The 24,363-nt window shown below is 42.1% G+C and overlaps 1 protein-coding gene across 6 annotated transcripts in view; it reads left to right on the plus strand.

Moving 5' to 3' along the window:
* The window catches only part of LOC133498056 (MAM domain-containing glycosylphosphatidylinositol anchor protein 1), a 237,294-nt gene that overhangs the window by 165,014 nt on the left and 47,917 nt on the right, over window positions 1-24,363 (plus strand). For all 6 annotated transcript variants that reach the window (XM_061814455.1, XM_061814456.1, XM_061814458.1 and 3 more), the window contains 5 exons: window positions 11,181-11,450; window positions 14,826-15,155; window positions 16,650-16,949; window positions 20,617-20,883; window positions 21,458-21,606. In XM_061814455.1, coding sequence (XP_061670439.1) covers window positions 11,181-11,450; window positions 14,826-15,155; window positions 16,650-16,949; window positions 20,617-20,883; window positions 21,458-21,606 — 1,316 coding nt within the window. The remainder of the gene's footprint in view (window positions 1-11,180; window positions 11,451-14,825; window positions 15,156-16,649; window positions 16,950-20,616; window positions 20,884-21,457; window positions 21,607-24,363) is intronic.

The raw sequence follows: 24,363 nt of genomic DNA on the forward strand, positions 1-24,363 counted from the left end.
TCTCTCTCTCTCTCTCTCTCTCTCTCTCTCTCTCTCTCTCTCTCTCTCTCTCTCTCTCTCTCTCTCTCTCTCTCTCTCCTGCCCACCTCCCGGTGCACCCAATTGTCAACCCGTCTTGCTGAAAAGGTATCACAGGGCCGTCAGCTGCAATTCAGTTGTCACGTTGCCTGTTATCTCCAATTTAGTCCACGGTGCTCGATCCATTTCCACAGTGCCTGCCCGGCAACTCTTACTTGCAATAACATTGGCATTGACAGCACTGTCAGCCTCGTTGTGGTCAAATTGATACAGTGAAGGGAAAGCCCTACACTAAGTCTTGCTTTTTTATTCTCAAAGCTGGCTGATTCATTTCTTGTGCTGTTCTCTGCTTCTCATATCAACCATGTGAATTTATCACTGTGAACAGTTCAAAAGAATTGAATTCTTTGCATATTAACAGCAGCACACCCAAAGCCCCAAATACTGTATGCCAAAAGAGGCAAACAAAAGCGACGCGTTCAAACCATCAGGACAGAAACTTTTGGGAGACTTTAGCTGTTTTTCTCTCGAATCTCGCAATCAATCTACCTATCCATACATCTATTACCATGATGTGACAGTATTGCTCTAAAAACACCTTCAAACATCTTCCTGCGTGACGTGTGTTTGTTTTTAACAATCGGTCAACTTTCGTTTCTGCTTCTGTGACGGTAGGGATTGTTAAAGGTCTAGTGTCATCCCAATAAAGATTGTAAAATACATATTGAAATGAAAAATACATATAAGATTATTCACTTCAAAATAAATATGAGCGGAGAGCGCGTCATCCATGCGGAAAGTTGCGAAGTGGCTGCATTTACATATTGGCTTCAGTTACTGTCCGTAATATTACCCTATTCTTTCGAGGCATATTTAGATGACATGCGGATCACGGCCAAAACCACCTCCGTGCGGCGGTGATAAACGCCCACTTCCGCGGCGGACATGAGCCACCCCGGCCGACAAGGCCGGCGTCGGATCCACAAGGCTTCCGTAGGCCATCCTTCAGCGGCTGCTGCTTGGAAACCTTCCGATGCGCACATCGACACATTTAGCAACCCTCATTTATGGATTATGCCCCCCCCAACTATTGTTTTTTTTTTTTTTTTAAGTAGCTGTATACACACCTACCTGTCATTAGGAACCCACGAAGCTCTCGTCATTTGCACCCATGCAATCCATTTTTCACGACGAACCGGGTGTCTTGCAAATTTATGAAGGGTGAATTTATCCTCCCGAGTGTTGAAGCAATATCCAGCAATGCAACGAGCTGGCATTTTGGCTAACACGAAGAAACAATGCGCTACCTTCCAGCAGGTAAAACTATCAGAAACAAATGAGTCCACTTGAGGGCGGTCCCGCCATGTATGTCACTTCCTGCTTCTTCTCGAAAACAAATCCCTCGAGAGGATTTACATGGGGGGAGTTACAAAAGCTGTATAGGTCAAAGTCATGTTTTGTGGTAAAAAAAAAACGCATGGGCCGTTTTATACTAAGAATCATGCATTTCATGACAATAGCACTTTAAATTGTTGCTGTTATGATCCTGAAACGGATAAATTCACTTTATTTCACGCAACAAAATGTGTTTTAATAATCCAGAAATTGTCCAGCCTTACGGAATAGATTGTATTCAGCTTTAGAGGCCCTGCTATGTTTTTCTTTCTTTTATTTTTTTTTAGTCCCGAGTGTTGCCACCCTCAGCCTTTATTAGTAATGAGACAAAACAAGCTGCAGAGCGACTTTGTAAGAGTCATACTAAGTTAATGGTGGGCACTGCGGGAGGTTTTGCATCAGTCTCTTGAATTGAGCTGTTTATGTGAAGATAATAATTTGGGCTTTCCTCTCAAAAGCAAAGTTTAAAAAAAGAGATGTGGGCCACAACATTTAGCCAGAAGAAAGAGAAGGAAAAAACATACACTGATGCAAATGAATAGGAATCAGTGTAATATATGACTAATAGCCAACCTGACATTACTTAAAAGGTCTTTGGGTCTTTGCCTTATTAAGAAAGGCCAGAAATAATCAGGCATGTATTTGTTCAACTTTTTTTTTTTTTCAAGTAAATATTATTACAGAACCTAAGCCAGTAGTCCCTAACCTTTTATTCCACCACTCACCGTTACATACAGTATACAGTAGAGTGGAACTTCTATAAAACATATTAATATTGGGGGTGACAGACTTTGTCATTGGCAGTTATAGTGACGAATGAAAACTATTTTTGGACACAATTTTCAGTACCGACAATCAATTTAATCCAATGTTCATTATATCGTCGTCGTGGTGTGTTGTTTAGTTGATTAGTTTTTGTTTCTAGTGCATCAAAGTCTGCTGTTGTTTATATTGTGGCAATTCTCAGATGAGCAGCTGCCAGGCAGCAGGAATATTATTTATCCACTGCAAAAAAACAAACATCTTAACTGTACACATTACGAGATAATATATGGCACACAAAATACAGTTACATCAACATGAACCAATAACTTAAATATCCATGTTGAATTAGCAACTTTGTGCATAATTGACATGACAACAAAAACAAGCACACTAATCCCAGTACACTTCTCTAAAGACACTTAGCTGACGGACGGACCGAAGGATGGATGAATATGAATATCATGGATGAATATGAATATCAAAGCCCCTCATGTGCGGGTCTTTGATATTGGGGCCACACAGACACACATACACCATTGCTCCCACCACTATAGTTTTGATGTCAATAGGAAGAAAAAGTGACAAGATTACGCAACCGTTTGACCGGCAAAGCTCTGGTTGATTTAAGGTGGGGAGAAGCACGCACTTACGTCACACATAACTGTAGTTTGGTTACTCTGTTGGGGTAATTTATGCATTATATTTCCTTTTTCCTAAAGTGGCATAATCACTGCTCAGCGTTCAGTGTTGGGAATTCTTATCAGTGGCCCAATCCTTGTGGTTGAAGTGGCCGGGGTTGAAGCAGAGTCGAAACAGAACAGCCGAAGTCAAGTCACTATATCACTGGTTCCATCAGACATGGTCAAGTGAATGTAATCATGATTTTGGTACGAGTCGGGCAATTTGGGCCGGATTGAAATAGCCAAAGAGCTGGATGTGGCCCACGGACCGTAGTTTGCCCACCCCTGCTTCAGACTATAAAATTGTGGGCATTTTAAAATTAGTATTGCATTTATTTCATCTGAGACTTTTTTATCGACATATATCTTTTATGTAAGATACAATGGATCTACTCGGGATACATTGGAGACTCACATCCATACTCAGGATACATAAGACACGACGGATACACTCAGGATACATCAATGGGCTATAATGTGACAAATGTAATAGTAAAATGATGTAATATAGGGTGAAGAATTCCAGCATATCTACCAACATTCCATTATAGTAGTCCCTTATCAGTCTGATGTGAAATGGGAAACAAAAATCCCATTTCTATCCTCATCCTCATAGTAAAAAGAAAAGAAATGACAACAAGAGGCAGTAATCAAAGTAAACAGAGGGCTACGGCAATGAGGCACATTGTCAAACTGTGACAGCGAAATAGAGATTGTGTAAAACGAAGAAAGTTGTTTTCATCCGATGCGTACATAATTTCTACCTACACTTGAGACTGTGTGAGTCATGGGATGCATGTGTCATGGAGACAATGAGTCCCAGCCCTCATCATCACGAAAATACAGATACACTGATCCTCGGCTACATCATGGTTCTTGGCTAGCGGTCCCTTTATATTGCAGATTTTTACTGCAGTTATCTTTTGTGCTGTTTGCACAATATTTTTGTGTTATCCATTGCACTTGCTCTCGCTATGTTTCTGCCTGCCATGATACCAAATTTATTAGAATGATTTCTTTTTCCAAAAACGTTCTCAATCAATGATAGTGTTATTGTTATTGTTTTTGTTTTGATTTGTCTTTAATGCCACTGATATAATAATATTAGAGCATAAGCAAAGAATTGTACACATCTTACAAATTCTGCCCTGGTGATCAAACATATGAGCACAACGGTGTAATTTTCCACCAATAGAGCTGCATCTCACAATAAGAACAACTAAACAATATGTGTTTCAAGCACTTTAGGGGGAAAAAAAGTATTTGCCCTTTTCTGTTTGGAATCTTGAGACAACAGTAAAGTCTTAAACAATTTTATGTATTTCAACTGTTAACAACTGGATTGTTTTAGACATGGTTATGTTTAATCAAAACCTTTGTTTGTTTCATAATGGCCTTTTACATACATTACATACACTTTTAATAAGTGCTCCCAGTGGAAACTTTATTCCCACAGAAGTATATTACTAGTACTAACTTTATTGCCGATTTTGATTACAGCTCTTCCATTTTTTTATACTGTTTGGATAACATTTTTCGTTTTTTTCCATTGCACTTGCTTGCTTACCGTAATTTCCGGCCTACAAGCCGTGACTTTTATCCACACCCTTTCAACCCTGCGGTTTATGCCCTGATGTGACTGATTTGTGCATTTTTTCTAACGACCACAAGGGGGCACTCGAGCAGAAAAGGTAAGAATGAGACGAGTGGAATATATGTGCAGAGGAAGTGACTTTGAACCGGCCCTGTTGGCGCTGCGCTAGCGTTTGCGCTGCGCTAGCATGTTGCTGCTGTGTTACTGGCATATCTCAGTGATATTTACCGGTAAGTTTTATATTAAAATCTGCCCTGTTAGCATTAGCGCTAGCGTGGCACTAGCATTAGTGCTAGCTTTAAAGTCTTTCTGTGTACCGTCTTTGTAAATATCTCATGTTTCAATGTTGCCACTTGCAGCTTTTACACATCTGCGGCGTATGTACCAAATTGTATTTCCTTTACAAATGTACTCGGTGAGGCTTGTAACCAGGTGAGCTCTGTAGGCCGGGAATTACAGCAATATTCAGCCATCTGTTTTCTGAGCCACTTATCCTCAAAAGGGTCTCAGGAGTGCTGGAGCCTGTCCCAGCTGTCTTCAGCCAGAAGGCAGGGTACACCCTGTTGCCGGCCAATTGCAGGGCACAGACGACAGTCACACTCACAATCCCACCTAGGGGCAATTTAGAGTGTCCAATGAATGCATGTTTTTGGGATATGGGAGGAAACTGAAGTGGCTGGGGAAAACCCACACAGGCACAGGGAGAATATGCAAACTTCACACCGATGGGGTTGTCCTGGTGTGGAACTCAGGACATTAGAGCTGTGAGGCAGACCCTCTAACCAGTCGTCCACTGTTCCACCCTCTTTCAATATCTGGTGTTCAAATTTGTTTGTATTGTTTTACATGATTAAGGAATATTGAGCTCACATTTTAGTTGATAATCAACATTGGTATTGAAAATTCTGGGAAGTAAATATTTTTACTAGACAGAAGGAGAATATAAAAATGGTAATGTCCAGAAGCCGAAGATGTCAGACCATTGTAACAGATTTAAAAAGCAGGAAAAATTTGGCAAATGACAAAATTACAATCAGTCCTACAACACCGAGTTCACGCAGATGTGAACGGCCCGATTTGACTGCGTTTGCCTTGCTTCGCCAGCAACGGCCAGCCCACGAACTGTGACAGCACGGTGGATGACTTGCTTCTGTTTGATTAAGAAGGGAGGCAGCCAGACACGAGCTACGCGGCACTTCAAACATCCCGTCGCGGTTATATGCTTCATTTTGGTGCCGAGCAGAAACCTGGCTGGCCATCTGTGGGCTGCCCAGGCATAGACGGACTGACCCAGCCTGGAGGCTTTCTCTTTACCTATCGATTGCGAGGCTCGTGGCTTCTCCGCTCCCCACATGTGAAGTCTGCCCAGTCTGCAGTAGGCTCCACCGCCTCCCCAACTGGAAGAAAACCTCAAGTGAACCAAGTTCTAACTAAGCTCTAACTACTGTAATTCCCGGCCTACAGAGCGCACCTGGTTATAAGCCTCACCCAGTACTTTTGTAAAGGAAATACCATTTGGTACATACATACACCACAGTTGTGTAAAAGCCGCAAGTGCCCACATTGAAACCCACACAAACACGAGATATTTCCAAAGAAAGACGGTTTAGTTTAACGCTAAAGTTTAGCGCTTGCGCCGCTGCGCTAACACTAGTGCTTGCGCAACACTAACAGGGGCAGACTGGTAAAAGTCACTTCCTCGGCACCTAGATTCCACCGGTCTCACTCTTACCTTTTCCGCTCGAGTGCCCCCCTGCGCCCGTTGGAAAAAATGCACAAATTAGCCCCAATCTCCGCATAAACCGCAGGGTTGAAAGCGTGTGAAAAAAGTTGCGGTTTATGGGCTGGATATTACGGTAAGTAAATGATAATCGTACAATTATAAACCATATGGTAGTTGTTTTGACACCACTCTTACGCCCATATCTACTGTTTTCATCCGCATGTCACGTTACCTTTTTTTTTAAAATTTGCATACTTTTCGTAGATGATTTTCTGAAGCCCAGCATGGTGGAGAACTGCTAAAATTTAACAAACCTGGCCTTGCCTGTGTGTAGTTTGCATGTTTTCTCCAACCTGCGTCTGCCTGGATTTTCTCCGGATATTCCGTTCTCTCCCACATACTAAAAACATGAATGGTTGCTTGTTTATATGTACCCTGTGATTGGCTGGCACCCAGTTCAAGGTATACCCCGACTTAATTAAAAAAAAAAAAAAAAAGTGTGGTGGGGGGGGGGGTTAATAAAAAAATATTACAGGTATTTTCGAGCATAACTCCAGTCAAATTTGAGGGTAAAACCAAAATCATGACTATTATGCATTGAAATGATAACTGGGAACAAAAAAATGACATGGCTCCTAGGATCTTGAACATGTGCGTTTTAGTGGGTGCTGTTGTTTTGGTTAGTAGCACAATTAAACTGGCCTGAGCATCTCAATTTTTTTAATGACAGTGTGAGCGTTATTTCAAATGAGGCGAAAAATTGAGGCATTTATTCATTGTTTTATTAAATGAAATGAAATAGTAAAGTGGAGTCTAAAAAGATGTTTTGTTATTTTTTCTCAAGTTGCTGTGCCTCACACTTCTGATACCGTTGCATTACACCATGCAAAGCACCAAATCACACACTGGCAAGTGACAGAAAGGCATCGTACCCTTGAGATTTGTGGGTTAAGTACCTTGCTTACAGGTATACAAACAGCTGACAAACATCGAACCAGTACCAATTTCACCCCTTTAGTTTTCTGAATCCTCAATGGGATTTGGACCTTCAACCCTCTTGTCACAGAGCCAAGACTTTGTGGTCCACGCTACTGGTGCCCCATGAATATTTGATCATAATCATTACACTCCTTTGCTGATTGGCTAGGAAACACAATGTGATTTCACAGAGGTCATGAAAACTATTTGAAGTTTCCGAATGTGCTTCCCTGCAAGATGAAGGGTTAACACACAATTTTAAAAAGTAATGGTGCTGTGGAAATGGAGGATAGGTTGCTGACGTATTTTGCAGTATCCTATTGCATTTTGAAGGTAAAACATTCAGGTATGTTGTCATTTGGGTGCTGCAATTCATTTCATTCCTTCAGCAATGTTTGTGTCAGTAAACAAAATGAAACAGCGGTCGTATTCGTCTCTTTGAAATCAATTTGCATGGGTTGTTTTCACTGCCAGCATTATGAGCAATTCCCTTTTTTTTATGGGTGTTGTAAGTGCTTTATCTTGCCTATTTAGTGGATATCACTTTGACAGTGTCAGCAAACACTGCGCGTGGTTATCTTTGAACTGCAGGCTGGGAACGTATCAAATTGTGCAGGTGTACCTAATGTTGTGGCCGGCGAGCGAGCAAGAATAAGAAGCGGAGGAGCCCGTCACGCGGAGAACAACTACATTAAGTGTTGACACTGTGACAGAGGGAAAATGGAGAGTTGAGTAAACGAGAACACGTGTTGAGGACGGAGACATTTGTTACCTGCTTGTAAAGTGCGGCGTTCCACACAAATCCCATTAGTTTGGGGACGAGCGGCGACTGATCCCGCTGCCGCCATCGCCCACGCATCCTCGGGAAATTGAGGCTATAATTCTCAAATCCGCACTTCCCCTCCTTGATTCACTTATCTCTTCACTCTCATATTTGGTTTCCTCCCCGCTGTATTTTTTATTTTTTTTTACTTCTTGTAGTTTGAAATGGCAATGTTTTGTTTGGCCAATAAGCGTTTACCATTTATGGCCCTTTATGTGATTGAGTGTTTATTGGGAACCAAACTGTTATCAGTATGTCTGGTCCACAAACTGACATTATAAAGTTAATTTCACAAGCCCATAGACACACTTTATATAGTCTGCAATGGGATATGTGGTCATTTAAGACACTTGCTCACCGGCCATATCTCGTTCCAGTGCCACAGGGGGGTGAGGATATTGTATACCTTATTTTTCATATACTGTACAAAGTCAGATTTGGATAAAAACAAATGGTTCAGTTTGTGGTGGTTCTGTACTTCCACCTCCTTAAATTTGAATCGATCTGTTTGAGAATTGGAAGGCTATTTTTGTTTGAGAATTGGAAGGCTATTTTGTTGACGTTTTTCAAGGGAATGTGATATATGCCCCCGTGTTTGAATAAATTCAAACACGGGGGCATATAAGAATGTTAAAAAGTCACCTTTGTCATGCAGTCTACAAATAAACTAACAACTGAATATTAAAAAAGCAGTCAGTTAGTGTAAAAGTGGGATGTTTTGGAGACGAGGTTAGAGAGAGCAGGCTTAGATGGTTTGGACATGTTCAGAGGCAAGAGAGTGAGTTTATTGGTTAGAAGGCTGCTGAGGATGGAGCTGCCTTGCAAAAGAGCGAGAGGAAGACCAAAGAAAAGGTTGATGGATGTTGTGAGGGAGGACATGAGGACAGTGGGTGTTAGAGAGGAAGATGCACAAGATGGGCTTAGATGGAAAAAGATGACACGATGTAGCAACCTCTAATGGGATAAGCCGAAAGGAAAAGAAGTCGGTTTGTGTAAAAATTGTTTCTCTACAGTCATTACAGGTGTTAGGATGGTGACATTTTGATTTAAGTTTATTATTTCTTAGTCAACAGACATGCCAGCAGCAGTGAAAGATGTTTCCAAAATTTAGACGGCAGGCTTTAGCCCGCTTGAATCAAACTCTATCCAGAGTATGCGCAGAAGCAAAACAACATTCGCAACAGTGGCTGAAGCCAGGTGTTACTCATCTCCTTCCACCACAAGCTAAAATCATTATAATGACAAAACTGCAGGTGGCGTGTAAACAAATTAGACTGTTGTCTAAACAGGCACGTCTTTGAGTCGCAGTTAGCGCCGACGTCCATGCTCAATATTAGCGTCCTTCTGAAGTTTAGTTGTGGGATGGGTGCGTGTTTTCAATGGAGGAGAATCTGCTCGAGTCAGGCTATTGAGCAGTGTGTTGTAGTCTGGAAATTTAATAAAGTAAATAGCACTTTTGCTTTACTTTTGTGCTCTTTAATTGGTCATCACTCAGTAGTCGGGAGAGCAAACCTTCTTCCTGTTTACGTTCTTTTCACCAATTAGAGAAGAGTGTGATTTCACTTTGGCTAGTTTTGATGCATTTTGGTTAACTTCATATTTTCACCTTGAGTGCACAAACCGAACAAGGGTGAGGCAGACTTCTTCTTTTCCTTTCGGCTTGTCTCGATTAGGGGTCGCCACTGCGTGTCATCTTTTTCCATCTAAGCCTCTCTCGTGCATCTTCCTCTCTAACACCCACAGTCTTCATGTCCTCCCTCACAGCATCCTTCAACCTTTTCGTTGGCCTTCCTCTCGATCTTTTGCAAGGCAGCTCCATCCTCAGCACCCTTCTACCAATATCCTCACTCTCTTGCCTCTGGGTGAGGCAGACAATGTTTGCAAACCCATCAATAGAATGATTCAGACTGAAGAAAGTGAACTGCATGTGTTAAATAGTATAAGAATAGCTGTGGAAAGATTTACCTAATACTTAGCATCATCCCAGATTTTATAAGCCCAGGTACAACCCTCATGTATAGATGGAAGCTCTTTACCTACTCTGCTACCTCTCGGGTACAAAATTGTACTACAAGAGGGGAGAATATTTGTTCCAGTGCTTAACAATTCCTTCAATCAGTTACATTAATGCTGAACAATGTTCTACCAGTGTAATACTTTAGAATTACTACTATAGATTGTCAGTTGGTGTTGAGTTTTTATTTATTTTCTTTTTAAACTGTCCTGTTCACTTTCATCACCTTGCAGAATGGTGGATCCGTATGAATTTCTGCAACCGGGGAGTTTGAAATACTTACTTCTTTCAATTGTTATTCTGATGTTTATTGATGCGGCACAGTGGAGTAACTAGTTAGATCGCTGGCCTCAATGTTCTGAAGACCAGGGTTCAAATTCCAGCCTTCCCGTGTGGAGTTTGCATGTTCTCCCCGTGCGTGCGTGGGTTTTCTCCGGGTACTCCGCTTTCCTCCCACACCCCAAAAACATGCAGGTGGACACTCTAAATTGCCTGGAGGTGTGATTGTGAATCCGACCGTTGTCTGTCTCCATGTGCCCTGCGATTGGCCGACAACCACTTCAGGCTGTACCCCGCCTCCTGGCCATTGACAACTGGGATGGATGGAATAATTTAGACATTTTTGACCTCGGACAAGAAAAGGTACAATCTAATCTACTAGGATTAGAGCAGATATTTTGAGTTAAGACAATCTTCTTATGGAAATTACTGTGTATACATTTGTATTGATAATAAATTAGTTATTCAGTAAAATGTTCACCTGCCAAATAGATTTTGTTTGTTGACCGGACTGCTGCTGAAAGTCAAATTATTGATTCACAAACAAACAGATTCAAGCTTATCACGGGCCGTCAGCCATGTTTTTTGTTTACTTTTGACTCGGACATTTTAAGGTCAAAGCTTGCAAGCTGCAAATGTTTTTTTTTTTTTTTAATTTCCTCGTCTGCAGTCCTCATTGCGACATACTGTAAGCAGGGAAGACTTTTTAAAACTGTGAAGGACGGTAATTATCGTTAAACCAGTTAAACATTTGTGACCACAAATCCTTGCATATCTCCTTTCATATATTTAAGTTTTGAAAGTAACCTCAGTACATTTTTATTCCTGCAGCTGTCATTATCAAATTATTCCCGATATATGAAGTGGAAGTCCAAACCAACAGTTACACCGATCATTGCATCTCTTCCCAGCTCCCCCGATGGTTCGCCTGTCTGTCAACGACACGGTTGTTGCGGATCCCGGGCAGGATGTGGTCATCACGTGCCATGTAACTGCGGGTTTCCCACCACCTACTGTGATTTGGTCACGTTACCCGGGACCTCTTCCCCTCAACGCCAAGGTTCGGGGTTCCCAGCTGACACTGAGGGCCGTGACGCCGACAGACGGAGGCTTCTACAACTGCACAGCTGTCAACAACGTGGGCAACCCCGCCCGTAAAAACATCAACGTCGTTGTCAGAAGTAAGTATTCTTAGTAATTTTTTTCCAGTCATATACGGTATCCTTACAGTACTTCATTTGAAGTACTGGGATTTCTCATGTATATTGCACATACAATTATAATACGCACACCCAAACCTGATCTCAAAATTCTGGAAAACCTTTCAATCTATGTTTAATGCATGATCGTGCTTCGAGCCATATAATCAAAACATGAAGGGTTCAGTCTTCAGCTTGACGGCATCACTCACCACTTGTATCCAGCAACCGATTCTGGGATTGCTGCCACGACAGGCACCACTGACCACCTCACGGATTAATTTCGGTCCCCTTATTCACAGGGTCTTGTTCTTTCGTCTTTCCGTTTGTGAATTTGAATATGTATGTATTTCATGTTTTAAGCGTTCTACAAAAAGTAATAATAATTTAGTGATTGTTTTGTATTCCACTAAAAGCAGCTCACATCGCCCTAATGCAGGGCTGCTCAATGCGTCGATCGTGCTCAACGGTAGTTTCGGTCAATTGTGACGGCATGCCGAGAAAGAGTGGGGGGGGGGGGAATCTGCCATTTTTTTCTTTAACTTTAGCTCACCGCACATGTGCAATCAACGACAGGAAAATACCCTGTCAGTGAGTTCCCCCCTATTTTAGGCTCTCGCTTAAGAAATCTTAACAAACATGAGTATGGATGCTGTAGTAAAGAAGACAAAAACGTATCACTTTCATACGGAATGTGAGGCCGATAATTTTATTAACGATGTCATTTTCGAAGTGTGTTTGCCTCATCTGCCACTGGAGTGAAATGTGGAACGGCATCTTCGAACTGTTTATAGGCAATGCGACACCGACTTTCTGCTGAAAAGCAAGCTGAGAATGCGAAAAGTGAACGAACTAAAATCCCAACTGTCCGCACAGCAGTCACTTTTCACACAATGTAGTTCAACAGCAAAAGCCGCCAGAGTTGTTTCCGGGTTCGTAGCATCACATATAAAAGAGGCATAAGTGACTCGTTGCTCCAATCTTTTAAAAATTAGGCAGCAATATTATCTTCAATAAAATCAATGCAGCTGTAAAGGAGTACAGTGACATGGCGCTGTGAAGCCATGGCCGATGTATGGAAGGATATCAGAAATTGTGAGTGTTTCTCACTGCAGTTGGACGAATCCACTGACGTGAGTGGCACAGCCCAAATGTGCATTTTCATTCGTGTGGTGTTACAAAAAATGTTTAAAGTTAATTATGTTGTGTAATATCGGCTCACGCGGTTATGCAAGGCACACAAACATACATTTACGCATAAAGAATCCTCAATATACGTTAAAATAAATATGTTTTGCATTTTTGTAGTGGGTAGATCTTTGTGACTTGGTCATCCTATTTCATCATTGGTCATTCTAAAAAACGTGTATCTCTTCCCCTGCCCTCCAGTCGATCGCGAGAGGCTGGATGCTTGAGAAATAGATCTTGGGGTAAAGAAAAGTCTGGGTGCCCCTGCCGTAATGGTTCTCGTACCACAATGAAAATCACTCTTCTAAACTGTGAAAGCTCAGTAGGTTACATAACTTGTAAGAGCAGTGATGAAACAGTTTTATAATCAAATGACTGTACCATCAAGAAGATTCAGAAGCTTCGATCTTATGTTAAATGGCTACATATAGTTTTTACAAGGCTCCCCCCCTCCCAATAAAAAACATTTAATGAGAATCCTGGAGCTGTTGAAAGTTAGCTTGAACATAATTTGTTTTTGTTCCTGTTCAAGTTAATGTCCATGATTTTTTTATTTATGGTGGATTATTAAAAAAAAAAAACGAAGAGCGACTCCCCTTTTTGAACAACTGTACCAAATTACAGTGCAACACGCATGTATATTTTAATGTTTATCTTGAAAGCAATTTGTGCGTCATTATGGCGAGCTGATGAGAATCATGTCAGAATGGCGGGGTTATGTATTCGTCTTTTGTTGAATCCCCCCACACCGACGATACAGAAGCCTTCCATCGCTTCTCCCCTGCAGCTATTTTTAGTCCCTTTAATCATCTTTATTCACTTCAATTAGTCAGCGCAGAGTGGAAGCAATTAGCAAAGTCTCGCCTGTTAGCTAACACCGTAGACAATGTATGCTGGATGGCTTTCTCCTGTAAAGCTAATGGGCCTAAACGCTTCATCGCACCAACACAGGTGACGAGGCAGCAAATGATGCACGTGCACAAGTAAGCGTGTGTGTGACGCGCTACACACATATTGAGCATTCATGCACAATAGATTGGCTACATTGTCTCCTGACTCCAGTGCACATTTAACATATGGTCAGTGCCTCATGCGTGTCTCCACACGGCATTTCTGAGCAGACTAAAGATCTTGAAATTAAACTCGTCCAAACTGTTCGCTGCCTTCCCTTTAAGGAGGGAAAACACACAACTCTTTTGTATTCAGCGCTGAAATCTTTTGGGAAAAGCTTTTGAAAGTGAAAATTAATTGCGACACACTGAGAGTTACTCTTTGTCCTTGATTTTGTTCTTCTCTCGTAGCGGCTTCCTCTTCAATTCTCTACAAGGCTCCTTTTATGTCAGACGTTTTCTTTCTTCCCCTCTGTGTTTTTTTTTCTTCAATAAACCTTTTTCCTCACTTTTTATCGCTTTGAGTCATTTTGCATCATCCGTATGCCTAGAACCATTTGTCCCACATTCTTCTTTCGCCTCTAACCCCTATTACTTCCAATCTTAAAATTTTAACAGATTCTTGTGCACTTATTTGTCAAATCAAACGGGCGGGACGGTTGTCCGACTGGTTAGCACAGCTGCGTCCGAGTTCTCAGGGTCCTCCTTTAAGTGGAGTTTGCATGCTCTTCTTGTGACTCGGGTGGAATCCCACATCTCAAAAACTTGCATGCTAGGTTAAATATTGACTTCACATTGCTCGTAGGTGTGAATGTGATGGTTGATTATTTAATGTACTGTATTTTCTGCACTATAAGGTGCACTGCATTATAAGGCGCACCTTCAATAAATGGCTTATCTTAAAACTTGTTTTCATATATAAGGGGCACCGCATTATAAGGCGTATAGAATAGACACCACAGTTAAGGTTGGGGTTACGTTTATGCATCCATTAGATAGAGCTGCACTGATGGCTCAATATTGATCCATATATAAGGCGCACCGTCGGCTTTTGATAAAATTAAAGGTTTTTAGGTGCACCTTATAGTGCGGAAACTACGGTACATCTGATTGGCTGGCAACCAGTTCAGGGTATACTCCGCTTCTCACCCAATGTTATCTGGGATAGGGCTCCAGCACAGCCGTGACCCTTGTGAGGATAGGCGGTATAGAAAAGGGATGGATGTTTTGAAACCTAACCCGCTTCCAGTTAACCAGCCTTTCTCTCTTATTGACGCAGCAATGAGCAACCTGACCTTCCAAATTACTCCGGACTCCAACAAGGACAGCGAGACCATCCAAATGGGTCGAGACCTCAAGCTGTCGTGTCACGTTGATGCCAACCCTCAGGACAAGGTCAACTATACCTGGTACAAGAACGGCGCGCTGGTTTTCAACTCCGACAGCCTGATCTTGCTGCGCAGTGACCCCGATATGGCGCCGGGCACAAGCAGCTTGGAGATCGTGGACATGAAATTCCGAGACTTGGCAACCTACAGCTGCGTGGCAAATTTCCCGGGCAGCAGCGTGCCAGAGCTCCGAGTAGATGTCAACATCTCCCAGAACAGTGGTGAGATCTTTCTGTCTTTGTTTTATTTCACATATCTATATATGTCTCACATATTTGCACATTTTCAAAAGTATGTCAGTTCAAAGACAATGTGAAAAGATAATGTGAAGTCATTTCTTCCCTCAAAATGTTGCATTTAGGAATACGTAAAAAGACAGTAAGAGTTGATATCAGCTCATTTACATTTTTCCAAGACAGTACCGAGAAAATAAACGCAATACCTGACCACCAAGATTTAAATCCACCGAAAACCCCCCCAAAAAATTGCTTGATCTTTATCAGGGCTCGGCAACCTCTTTCAGGCTGAGGGCTACTTCGTGAGCACCAATCGTATGAAGGGCTACGTGACCTGTTTACGGCAAATTTCAGACTCAGTTCATTACACGTACATCAAATATTTTTGTTTTAATTGATTGTAGTAAATGATATTACAGGTATTTTAACATTTTTTATTCACAAGCAAGGCAGATTCAGAATTTAAATCACAAATAATCGTAACAATTTGTGGCCCATGTTATTTTTAGAACATACCTCGCGGGTGCCCGATATGGTCCTTGTGGCCTATCATTTGCCCGCGGGCACCGCGTTGGTGACCCCTGATCTATATGATCATAATTCTTCATGTAGTAATCAGTAATGTTTATTTAGCCAACTGCAGAGGGGATCATATGCTTATAGGACCTTGGTGTTTATTACGAAGGAGGATTTTAATTGTACAAAGTCAGACAGGTCTTAGCTTCCTGGACCGTCTATCTATCGACCTACAAACCTCACGTCCATTTGTTTGCTTGTATAGTTACATCTTAGCCATTTTTAGTTGATATCAGATTCGACAAAATGTTTGTCGAGTGAAAATGGAATTTAAAACTAAGTAAGACCAACATCCATGTGTGGACCGAAGCTCCAATTATTTGTTTGTGGACAACTCACCAGGCGATTAGTTAAGATCACACATCTAAAATATGGGAATGAAGGTCACTTGAGAAAACATGATGTTGGATGTCTATTGGGGGAGAAACACTTCTTTATTTCCAGTGGACAACTCACCTGGTTATGAATTGAAGAATCGCACTATTGGCAGATCTATGCCAAGAACCACACTGGCGCTTTCCTTTTGACCCTTTTTCTGTCCCATTTATACGATACTTAATGCCAACAAGTATCTACTTTACTTTACTCCTCGTGTAATTAGCCACAATGTTAGCACTCCACACTGAGCGGCCATTGGTTTTCACGGTTCCCTTGTTGCATTAAACCGATGTGATTGTTCAATAAAATTGGCCTTGTTAACGTCGGTTTCTTTCATACCTTTTTATTCACCATCTGCCTCTGTTTTCAGGCTTAACTGTCAGACATCTGACATCTGTGGTTTTTATATCAACGTTGACCTTTTACCCTCTCACATATCCTATCTATTGTACCCGCATTGCATATTAAATCATAAGCCTCCCTATTGATGTATGTTCAAACTTTTGTATCGTTCCCCATTTCTAGTATCTCCACCAATCCTGGCAGTCCCCCCAGAAGGTGATGTGGTTAGTGCCCGAGAAGGCGGGACAGCTGAGCTGGTCTGCTTAGTGATGGATGGCAAACCACGACCGCCAATCCTCTGGTCCCGCACGGAAAAGGACCTGCTAATGCCGTCTGGCAAGGCCGTGGTGGAGACGCCCGATGGCCGCTTGAGGTTGAAGAACATAAGCCGGGACATGATGGGGGTTTACCGCTGCCAGACTGCTCCTTATAATGGACTCAACATCAAACGGCGAGAGGAACAGGTCAAGCTCAATGTGCAATGTGAGTGTTGATGGGAATATTTTTACCTTACAACTCAACCTAGCTTGAGCGGATTTGACTTGTTGAGAATAGTCAACTTTTGGTCCTAGGATGGGCAGCACGGTGTATCAGCTGGTAAAGCATTGGCCTCACAGTCCTGAGGTCCCGGGTTCAAACCCGGACCCGCTTGTGTGGAGTTTGCATGTGCCTGCGTGGGTTTCCTCCGGGCACTCTGGTTTCCTCCCTCATTCCAAAAACATGCAACATTAATTGGACACTCGAAATTGCCCCGACGTGTGATTGTGGGTCCGGCTGTTTGTCTCAATGTTCCCTGGGATTGACTGGCAACCAGTTCAGGGTGTGCCCCGCCTCCTGCCCATTGACAGCTGGGATAGGCTCCAGCACCCCCCGGGACCCTCGTGAGGATAAGCGGCAAAGAAAATGGCTGGATGGATGGTCCTAGGATAAAAACAAGTCAATGCAAAGCTAACAAGACCACATGTGCTGATGTGTATCTTTTTAATACATATATAATTCCATCCAGAAAAAAAGAATTTGTAGGTGTAGTATATTTATGTGTAGTATATTTAATATTCTCCCAAATCTGTTTGCCGCTCCTTCTGTGTTAATACCCATCAAAGCACAGACTTTCTGCACCTTTGGTTTTCGCTTCCATTTATCATCCCCTCTTGTCGAAGTGCTTTTATTGTCCTGTAATTATTTCAATCAGCTCGCTCCTGAAGGTGCAGTAATCAAAGTAGTGTATAGTTAAATGCTGCGTATAAAAGAAACATCACATATGATGTTATTATGATATACCCAGAGCCGAATGAAGTAGTTTTGAATCACCAGATTCCATTGTGCGCCTTTCCTCCACTAAGATTTGCAGCAAGCGGGGCGGAAGGGTAACACTGAGTTAGCCCTGCTGTCCGCGCTGGCCAAGTCTGATTAATGGACCAGGTGGCCACCCCTCCCCGGTGGAAGAAAGAAACACAGAGATGAGACACACGCATACACCAGCAAGAGCGTGTAAACGAAAAACAGAGAGTCTGAAATGGAAAACTGGCATAAGGGAAGGTCGACGGATAGATGGTAAAGCGCTAAAGGGGAAAAAAAAAGTGTTATAGTCAGGTTATAGTCATGGAAAACACACCAACCAAGAAGGGTAGATAACGCTACAACAAGCGAGGAAAATGTTGGAAAGCAGATCTGTATCCATTTCACACTGTTCTTAATTTGTGCCTCATTATACTGTATTTTTTTTTTTTTGTTTGTCCCTGTAGCATTGTCAATCGATGCGAGGGGAAAAAAACCGCCATTATTTTTATGGCAATGAAGTAGCTATGCTGTCCTGGCACCCCCCCCCCCTCCGCACTCTATTTTCTTTGGATGCTATTCTTCTTTCCATCCCACTTTGCTCTTCTTCCTCATTGCTATTCTCATCATCATCCATCAGGTAGGTAGAGGGAAGATCCCTCTCCCCCTTTCCCTCTCTCACTCTCTTTCTGTCCGGTCATTCCGTCTCTGCATCCTTTTGCTCATATTCAATCATCAGCTCGGCTTTCAAGCTGCACTTTTCCTGTCATTCGTTTTCCTCCTTCCTTTCTTTCTATTTGTCATGCCTCGTCACTGCGTCCACACACACATGCCACCTTCTTCTCTCAATTGATGTTTACTTTGTTTACTGTAAGCGTGAGCCTTGATAGGTGTTGCTGACCGGGGAAGGAAACTTTTGCATTCAACAAAACAAACTTGTGCAACCTGCGTAAGGAGAACAAGTTAGATTCGGCCCGAAGTGGATAGAAACCTTCGCTGTCTCATGTGTTGAATTTAGTTTGCTGTAAAAATGTATCACATAAGGGTCTTCATGTAAACGAACTCCTCCTTTTCACTACCTCCTCTTCTCCACTTTACCTGCTCTGCCCTTGGTAGTCACGTTGCCAAAAGTCTGATATCATTAGTATGCATGTTATATGTCCCTCTGTCTATGTATCCGTACACTCGTCCACAAGATTACAGGATGACCCTTCACTGCTCAGTTATCCCTCAGCGCAGTCACATAGTACGGTTTCTGCTCCATTATGTACTCACATGCTGTTTTGAACAGGTCCTCATTATGAATTAATAGCAGTGAGTCCTCTTGTATTTCGCTGGTTGCACTGATCTGTGCATCTCTTTTCAGACTGTACTGCCTGATGATTTTCTCCATTCCAGACTATAATTACACCTGCATCTGATAAACGCGACTCATAATGTACTGTAGCCACGCAGTCTGCCTCACCCCCGGGTCCCTGAACACACAATCTCATTGCCGTTAGTAATGCAATACCGCCATTAGCAGCGTCTCTATTATGCAGATGATTAGCCGGGGGTGAACTAGCTGCTTGGTGATTTGAGACGGACTAATTTGCTTGTGTTGTGTCGTTGGTAACTTTGGGGCAGCAGCGGCTAGTCGGTCATTAACCACAAAGACACGCAGGCTGCTGGGAGGTTAATTAAGGCTGGTTAGCATAAGTTAATAGCAGAAATGGGTTTGGGTTTCCTGGAAATTTGGAGATATCCCATCCACCATGATGAGGTTATGGCTCAGGAAGGGGAAGATGCAGCATTGCATAATGGTTTCCAATACCTCACTCATTCGTCTGTTTATTTCACGTTTATTGAAAACATGGGAAGGGGAAAAACACGACACCAAAAAGTTAACAAAAACAACTCTCAGATAGTGCGGCACGACAACGCAACATTGGCCTCACGGTTCTGAGTACCCGGGTTCAAATGCTGGCCCCGCCTGTGTGGAGTTTGCATGTTCTCCTCGTGCCTGTGTGGGTTTTCTCAGAGCACCCCGGTTTCCTTCCACATCCCAAAAACATGCATTGATTGGAGACTCTAAATTGCCCCTAGGTGTGATCCATGTGGTCTGGTCGATTAGTTGGCAATCAGTTCAGGGTGTACTCTGCCCCCTGCCAGATAATAGCTGGGATAGGCTCCAGCACTCCCGTGACCCTTGTAAGGATGAGCGGATCAAAAACTGGATGAATTGGATGGACTCTCAGATAGCACCCAGGCATGCGTCTCTCGATGCTGACCAAACCTTTACACAGATGTTAAACATGGGCAGTTGTTAAGCCCTAAATGGAGCCAACGCAAAATGTCATTTCTATGCATTACGTAGAAAAAAAAAGTGACATCAATTTCAGACACCAAACTGTCAAGTTTTATTCAGGTGACAGATGACGAATTGAAGTTGTCTAACTTGCTGGCTGTCAGGAAAATTGTTCTTTGGGGGGAAGAACGCAATAGTGGTGATCAGTCCCTCTATTTATGCAACACAGAATTACAGATTACAGAAGGGTGGTGTTTTTTTTTTTTTTTTTTTTTTGCTTTTCCTCCACAGAGCATTATACTTCTTAAAATGACACTATACTATAAAAATACACAATCATACTCGACCACCAATTTTACAGCAAAGGCTTAAAGTATGTTGCCGGGATTCGTACCACAAACGAAGATGTGCTAATCACTTGTGCGCTGTGCTGCCTTTTGTAGAGAAGTCCATTTTGAATAACTCACATAAGTACTCATAAATTGGACTACATACTGTACAGTTAAAACTCAAACTTTGATGTCTACAAGTCTAAATTACTCAAAGGGACTCAAAGTTGTATTGTTGTTGTTGTTGTCTTCTCAGTTCCTCCCATTCTGGACCCAGTCTATCAGGACAGACGTGCAAGGAACTATCAGATGGTGAATCTCAGATGTGCTGTGCTGCGCGCCAACCCGACGCGTATCACAGACATCCGCTGGTACCGCAACGGTGATTTTCTCCATGTGCCTATGCTGGACCTTAAGGAGACCCCCGAGCTGAAATTTAAACTGGACCCGGCAAATAACGGCTCTTATGAGTGCCGAGTCACCAATAGTGCAGGAACATCCACGTGCAGATTTAATGTCTCAGGTGAGTTAAAAAAAAAAAAACGAAAAAAAAAACAGAATGACAATGGAGTGACAAATACTCCTGAATTATATGAGCAATAAATTATACACGATGAATATATCTACATTTTGCCATGGTTTATTTACTGAGAATTTTTTTTTTTTTTAAAAGACCAATACAGAGCAGGAAATTTATCAAATCTGTTGGTTGACTGTTTCATTTTCATGGGGAATTATGCAAAACAAATGCACTCTAGAGTACAACTTTTATTATCGATACAGGGGAATATTATATTTTTTTTAGGTAGGGCCCATAGCTACCTTTTTATTTATTTTATTTTTTGACATATATAATAAATAATCATTAAAACCTTCAATCGTAAGACGTCGAGACATTTCCACGTGAGAGTTTCCACTGCGTGTAAACTCCTTTATTCAGATATGCGGGAAACTTTTTTTTTCATTGTCAACTTTCACCCTCTCAAGTAATTTTTTTTTCTCATGAAGTAATGCGAAGCAAGAGCAAGAAGAGATTGTGACAAAAATCGTTGTCTTTATTGACAACATTGTTTTGTTTCCTTTCAATGCACCTCCAGCACAACCTTATGATGCTGAATTTTACTTTGACACGCCCAATCCAGTGAGGATTCTAAAAGGGAACAACTACTCTTACAACCTGCAGTGGACCCAGAAAGACCCCGACGCCACAGATCGTATCATTGGCTACTGGATTGTTGTCCGAAAGGTAAATTAACGTGCAGTTACTTACAGAAGAAACCCATGAAATGGATGAAAAGTTGTGCTCTGCGGTTAATATTTCACTAGGAGATGTTCTGGGTTCGAATCTTGGCTTGGGCTTTTCTGTGGGATGCTTGTGTGATATCCCTTTGCTTACCTGGATTTTTTTCTAGGTTCTCAATCATCTTTCCACATTTCAATACTGTAATATGCACATATGTTTTGTTAATTTAAAAAAGACAAAATTATTCAGTGATGTGAATTGTTGTTACTGTACCTTAATGGCCCATGCAACGTTCCCTCTAATTTTTGACGTGTCTGAGCAAACACACTCAGGTCGTGAACGCTCCCTTTGACCACTGTGACCAACGTCAGACGTACATACTGTGGTCAATCAGTGTCATCCATTGAAGTTACATGGCTCTTTAAAAGGTTCAGATTACAGCATTTACATTCCTATCAGAACATTTTTAAGAACAATTTTGTGTTTTTGCAAACTTACACTGAAAATATCAACAAACAAAAACAATACATTACTAACCAATCCAAGCCAACTACGAACTATAAATTTGAAATGTCGCTTCCAATTTTGTTTCATTTTTTTTTAATCCACAATGATATCCCGTCTGTTTTTCTTGGTGTAAAACTGAATTATTGCTTGCAGAATATCTTTAGCAAAGAAATCTGAATGATGCTCCCAAACAGTTTTAGGTTTAATGTTATATTGCTTAATATATTTAAAATACAGAATTTGCTTTTCAGGCACTGTATCATCTGTGCTTTCATCCTCGATCAGGCTGTGCCAAGGTGGAATTTTAACATTACACACCAATTGTAATTACCCTTTTAAGAGCGGAGGGGGCAGAGTCAGGTAAACGGGAAATAGTGTGTGGCCCGGTGTGGCTGGACAGCAGCCATTGTGCTGCCGTGATTTAAAAAAAAAAAAAAAAAAACATCAGACTATAGTTCACTGCGCTGGATCTCTTTTCATCTGCACTGAGAGCGTGCGACAAATGCGTAAATGCACAGTTGCGGAGCTTAGAGGGAACATTGGTGCCATGTGATTGGCTGGTAATCTGTCCAGTGTTCCTCGTTTCTCTTTTTTTTTTTTTTTTTTTGGTCCTGTTGTACTTGTTAGGTTAAACAGAAAGAAAGATCTGTATCCTTTTTATGCTGGAACAGTTTTATTGTACCTCAGTGGACTTTTCAGATGTCACTGTGGTTCTTTTTATTCTGATGGATTTTTATCAGAAAATTCAGTTTTAAAGGAGAGTTAGAGAAAAAACAAAAGTGAGGGAAAATGAAATGATAACTAAACAATATAAGAGAAGTCAATAAAAGATCGGATATTAGCTGTAAGAAAGATAAGGAACGTGAATCAATATATCGCAATTACAATAACACAGAATCAAGAGTTGTATGGGGCAATAGTAATACACCCTGTGAAGGAAGGACAGGACAATATATAACAGGACAAGGACAGGAGGGGAAGCAAGCACGACAGAGCTTTTAGACCTGACGATATAGCTGGACCACTTTCCAGTTTGCATATCGGTCCAACTGGATTGGATTACGCTATCTCCAAAGCCCTCCACCCTGCCCTCACATGCCTGGACTCTATCTCATATGTCAGATTTATGTTCATAGACTTCAGCTCAGCATTCAGTACACTCATCCCTAAACAACTGAGCTACAAAATGGACCAGATCCATCCTAGCCAGTGCCCGTTACCCACCCCAGAGTGTATGACGTGGATCTGTCCCCAAACCGCTCAGTGACAAAACCACAAAGCAGTCCCCGAGTTCGGCAGGGGACCACCCGCACCCCAAAAGATAAAAGGGGGAGACGAACGCGTTTGGACCCAATGACCGGAGAGAAGAGGAGGACGGAGCAACGGCCCAAGGAGCGACAGGATGCACCACCGTCCCCCACCAGCATTTTTAATGGAGAACCAATGCGGATGCCAATTTGCCCCACCCAGCAGAGTGTAACTCACTTCTCAACCAAAGTCAGGATAGAAAATGGTTGCCTGGAGAAACTTGTGAAACACGATGCAATACGCATAAATACACACTTGGATTTGTTTTGTGGAGCACTTGGGCGCACTTCTGTATGCATGCAAAGCAACCATGGGCCTTTAAGTGCTCCGGGAGGCTAAGTGTGTAGTTAATCAATTGGGGGACTTGAGTTGAATGAACAATGACGCCATGCACTTCTTTCTTTTATCACCTCTCTGCTGAGGCTCACGACTGTCGATGAGTTTATTTTCCTTTGATAGCCCTTTTCGATCCAAGAACAAGCAGGTAACATCTATCTATCCATCCATCCATTTTCTTAGCCGCTTATCCTTGCGAGGGTCGCGGGGAGTGCTGGAGCCTAAGCCAGCTATCACTGGAAGGAGGCGGGGTACACCTTGAACTGGTTGCAAGCCAGTCACAGGGCACATGGAGAAAAACAGACGTACTCACAACCACATCTTGGGGCAATTTAGAGTGTCCAATTCATGTTGCATGTTTTTGGGACGTGGGAGGAAACCGGAGTGCCCAGAGAAAACTCACGCAGGCACAGGGAGAACATGCAAACTCAACACAGCGGGTCCGGGATTGAACCCGGGACTTCAGAACTATGAGGGCCACACTTTGCCGTTAAATAAAATTTTAAAAAATACACACAAAGTAGTCCTAAATTAAATGGATATTATGAGAAAATAGCACAAATATTATTGTCTGTGGCTACATTTTTTAACAACAGTAATTAGCAGTTT

The sequence above is a fragment of the Syngnathoides biaculeatus genome, chromosome 3 (assembly GCF_019802595.1).
Source record: "Syngnathoides biaculeatus isolate LvHL_M chromosome 3, ASM1980259v1, whole genome shotgun sequence".
In the NCBI taxonomy this organism is placed as follows: domain Eukaryota; kingdom Metazoa; phylum Chordata; class Actinopteri; order Syngnathiformes; family Syngnathidae; genus Syngnathoides; species Syngnathoides biaculeatus.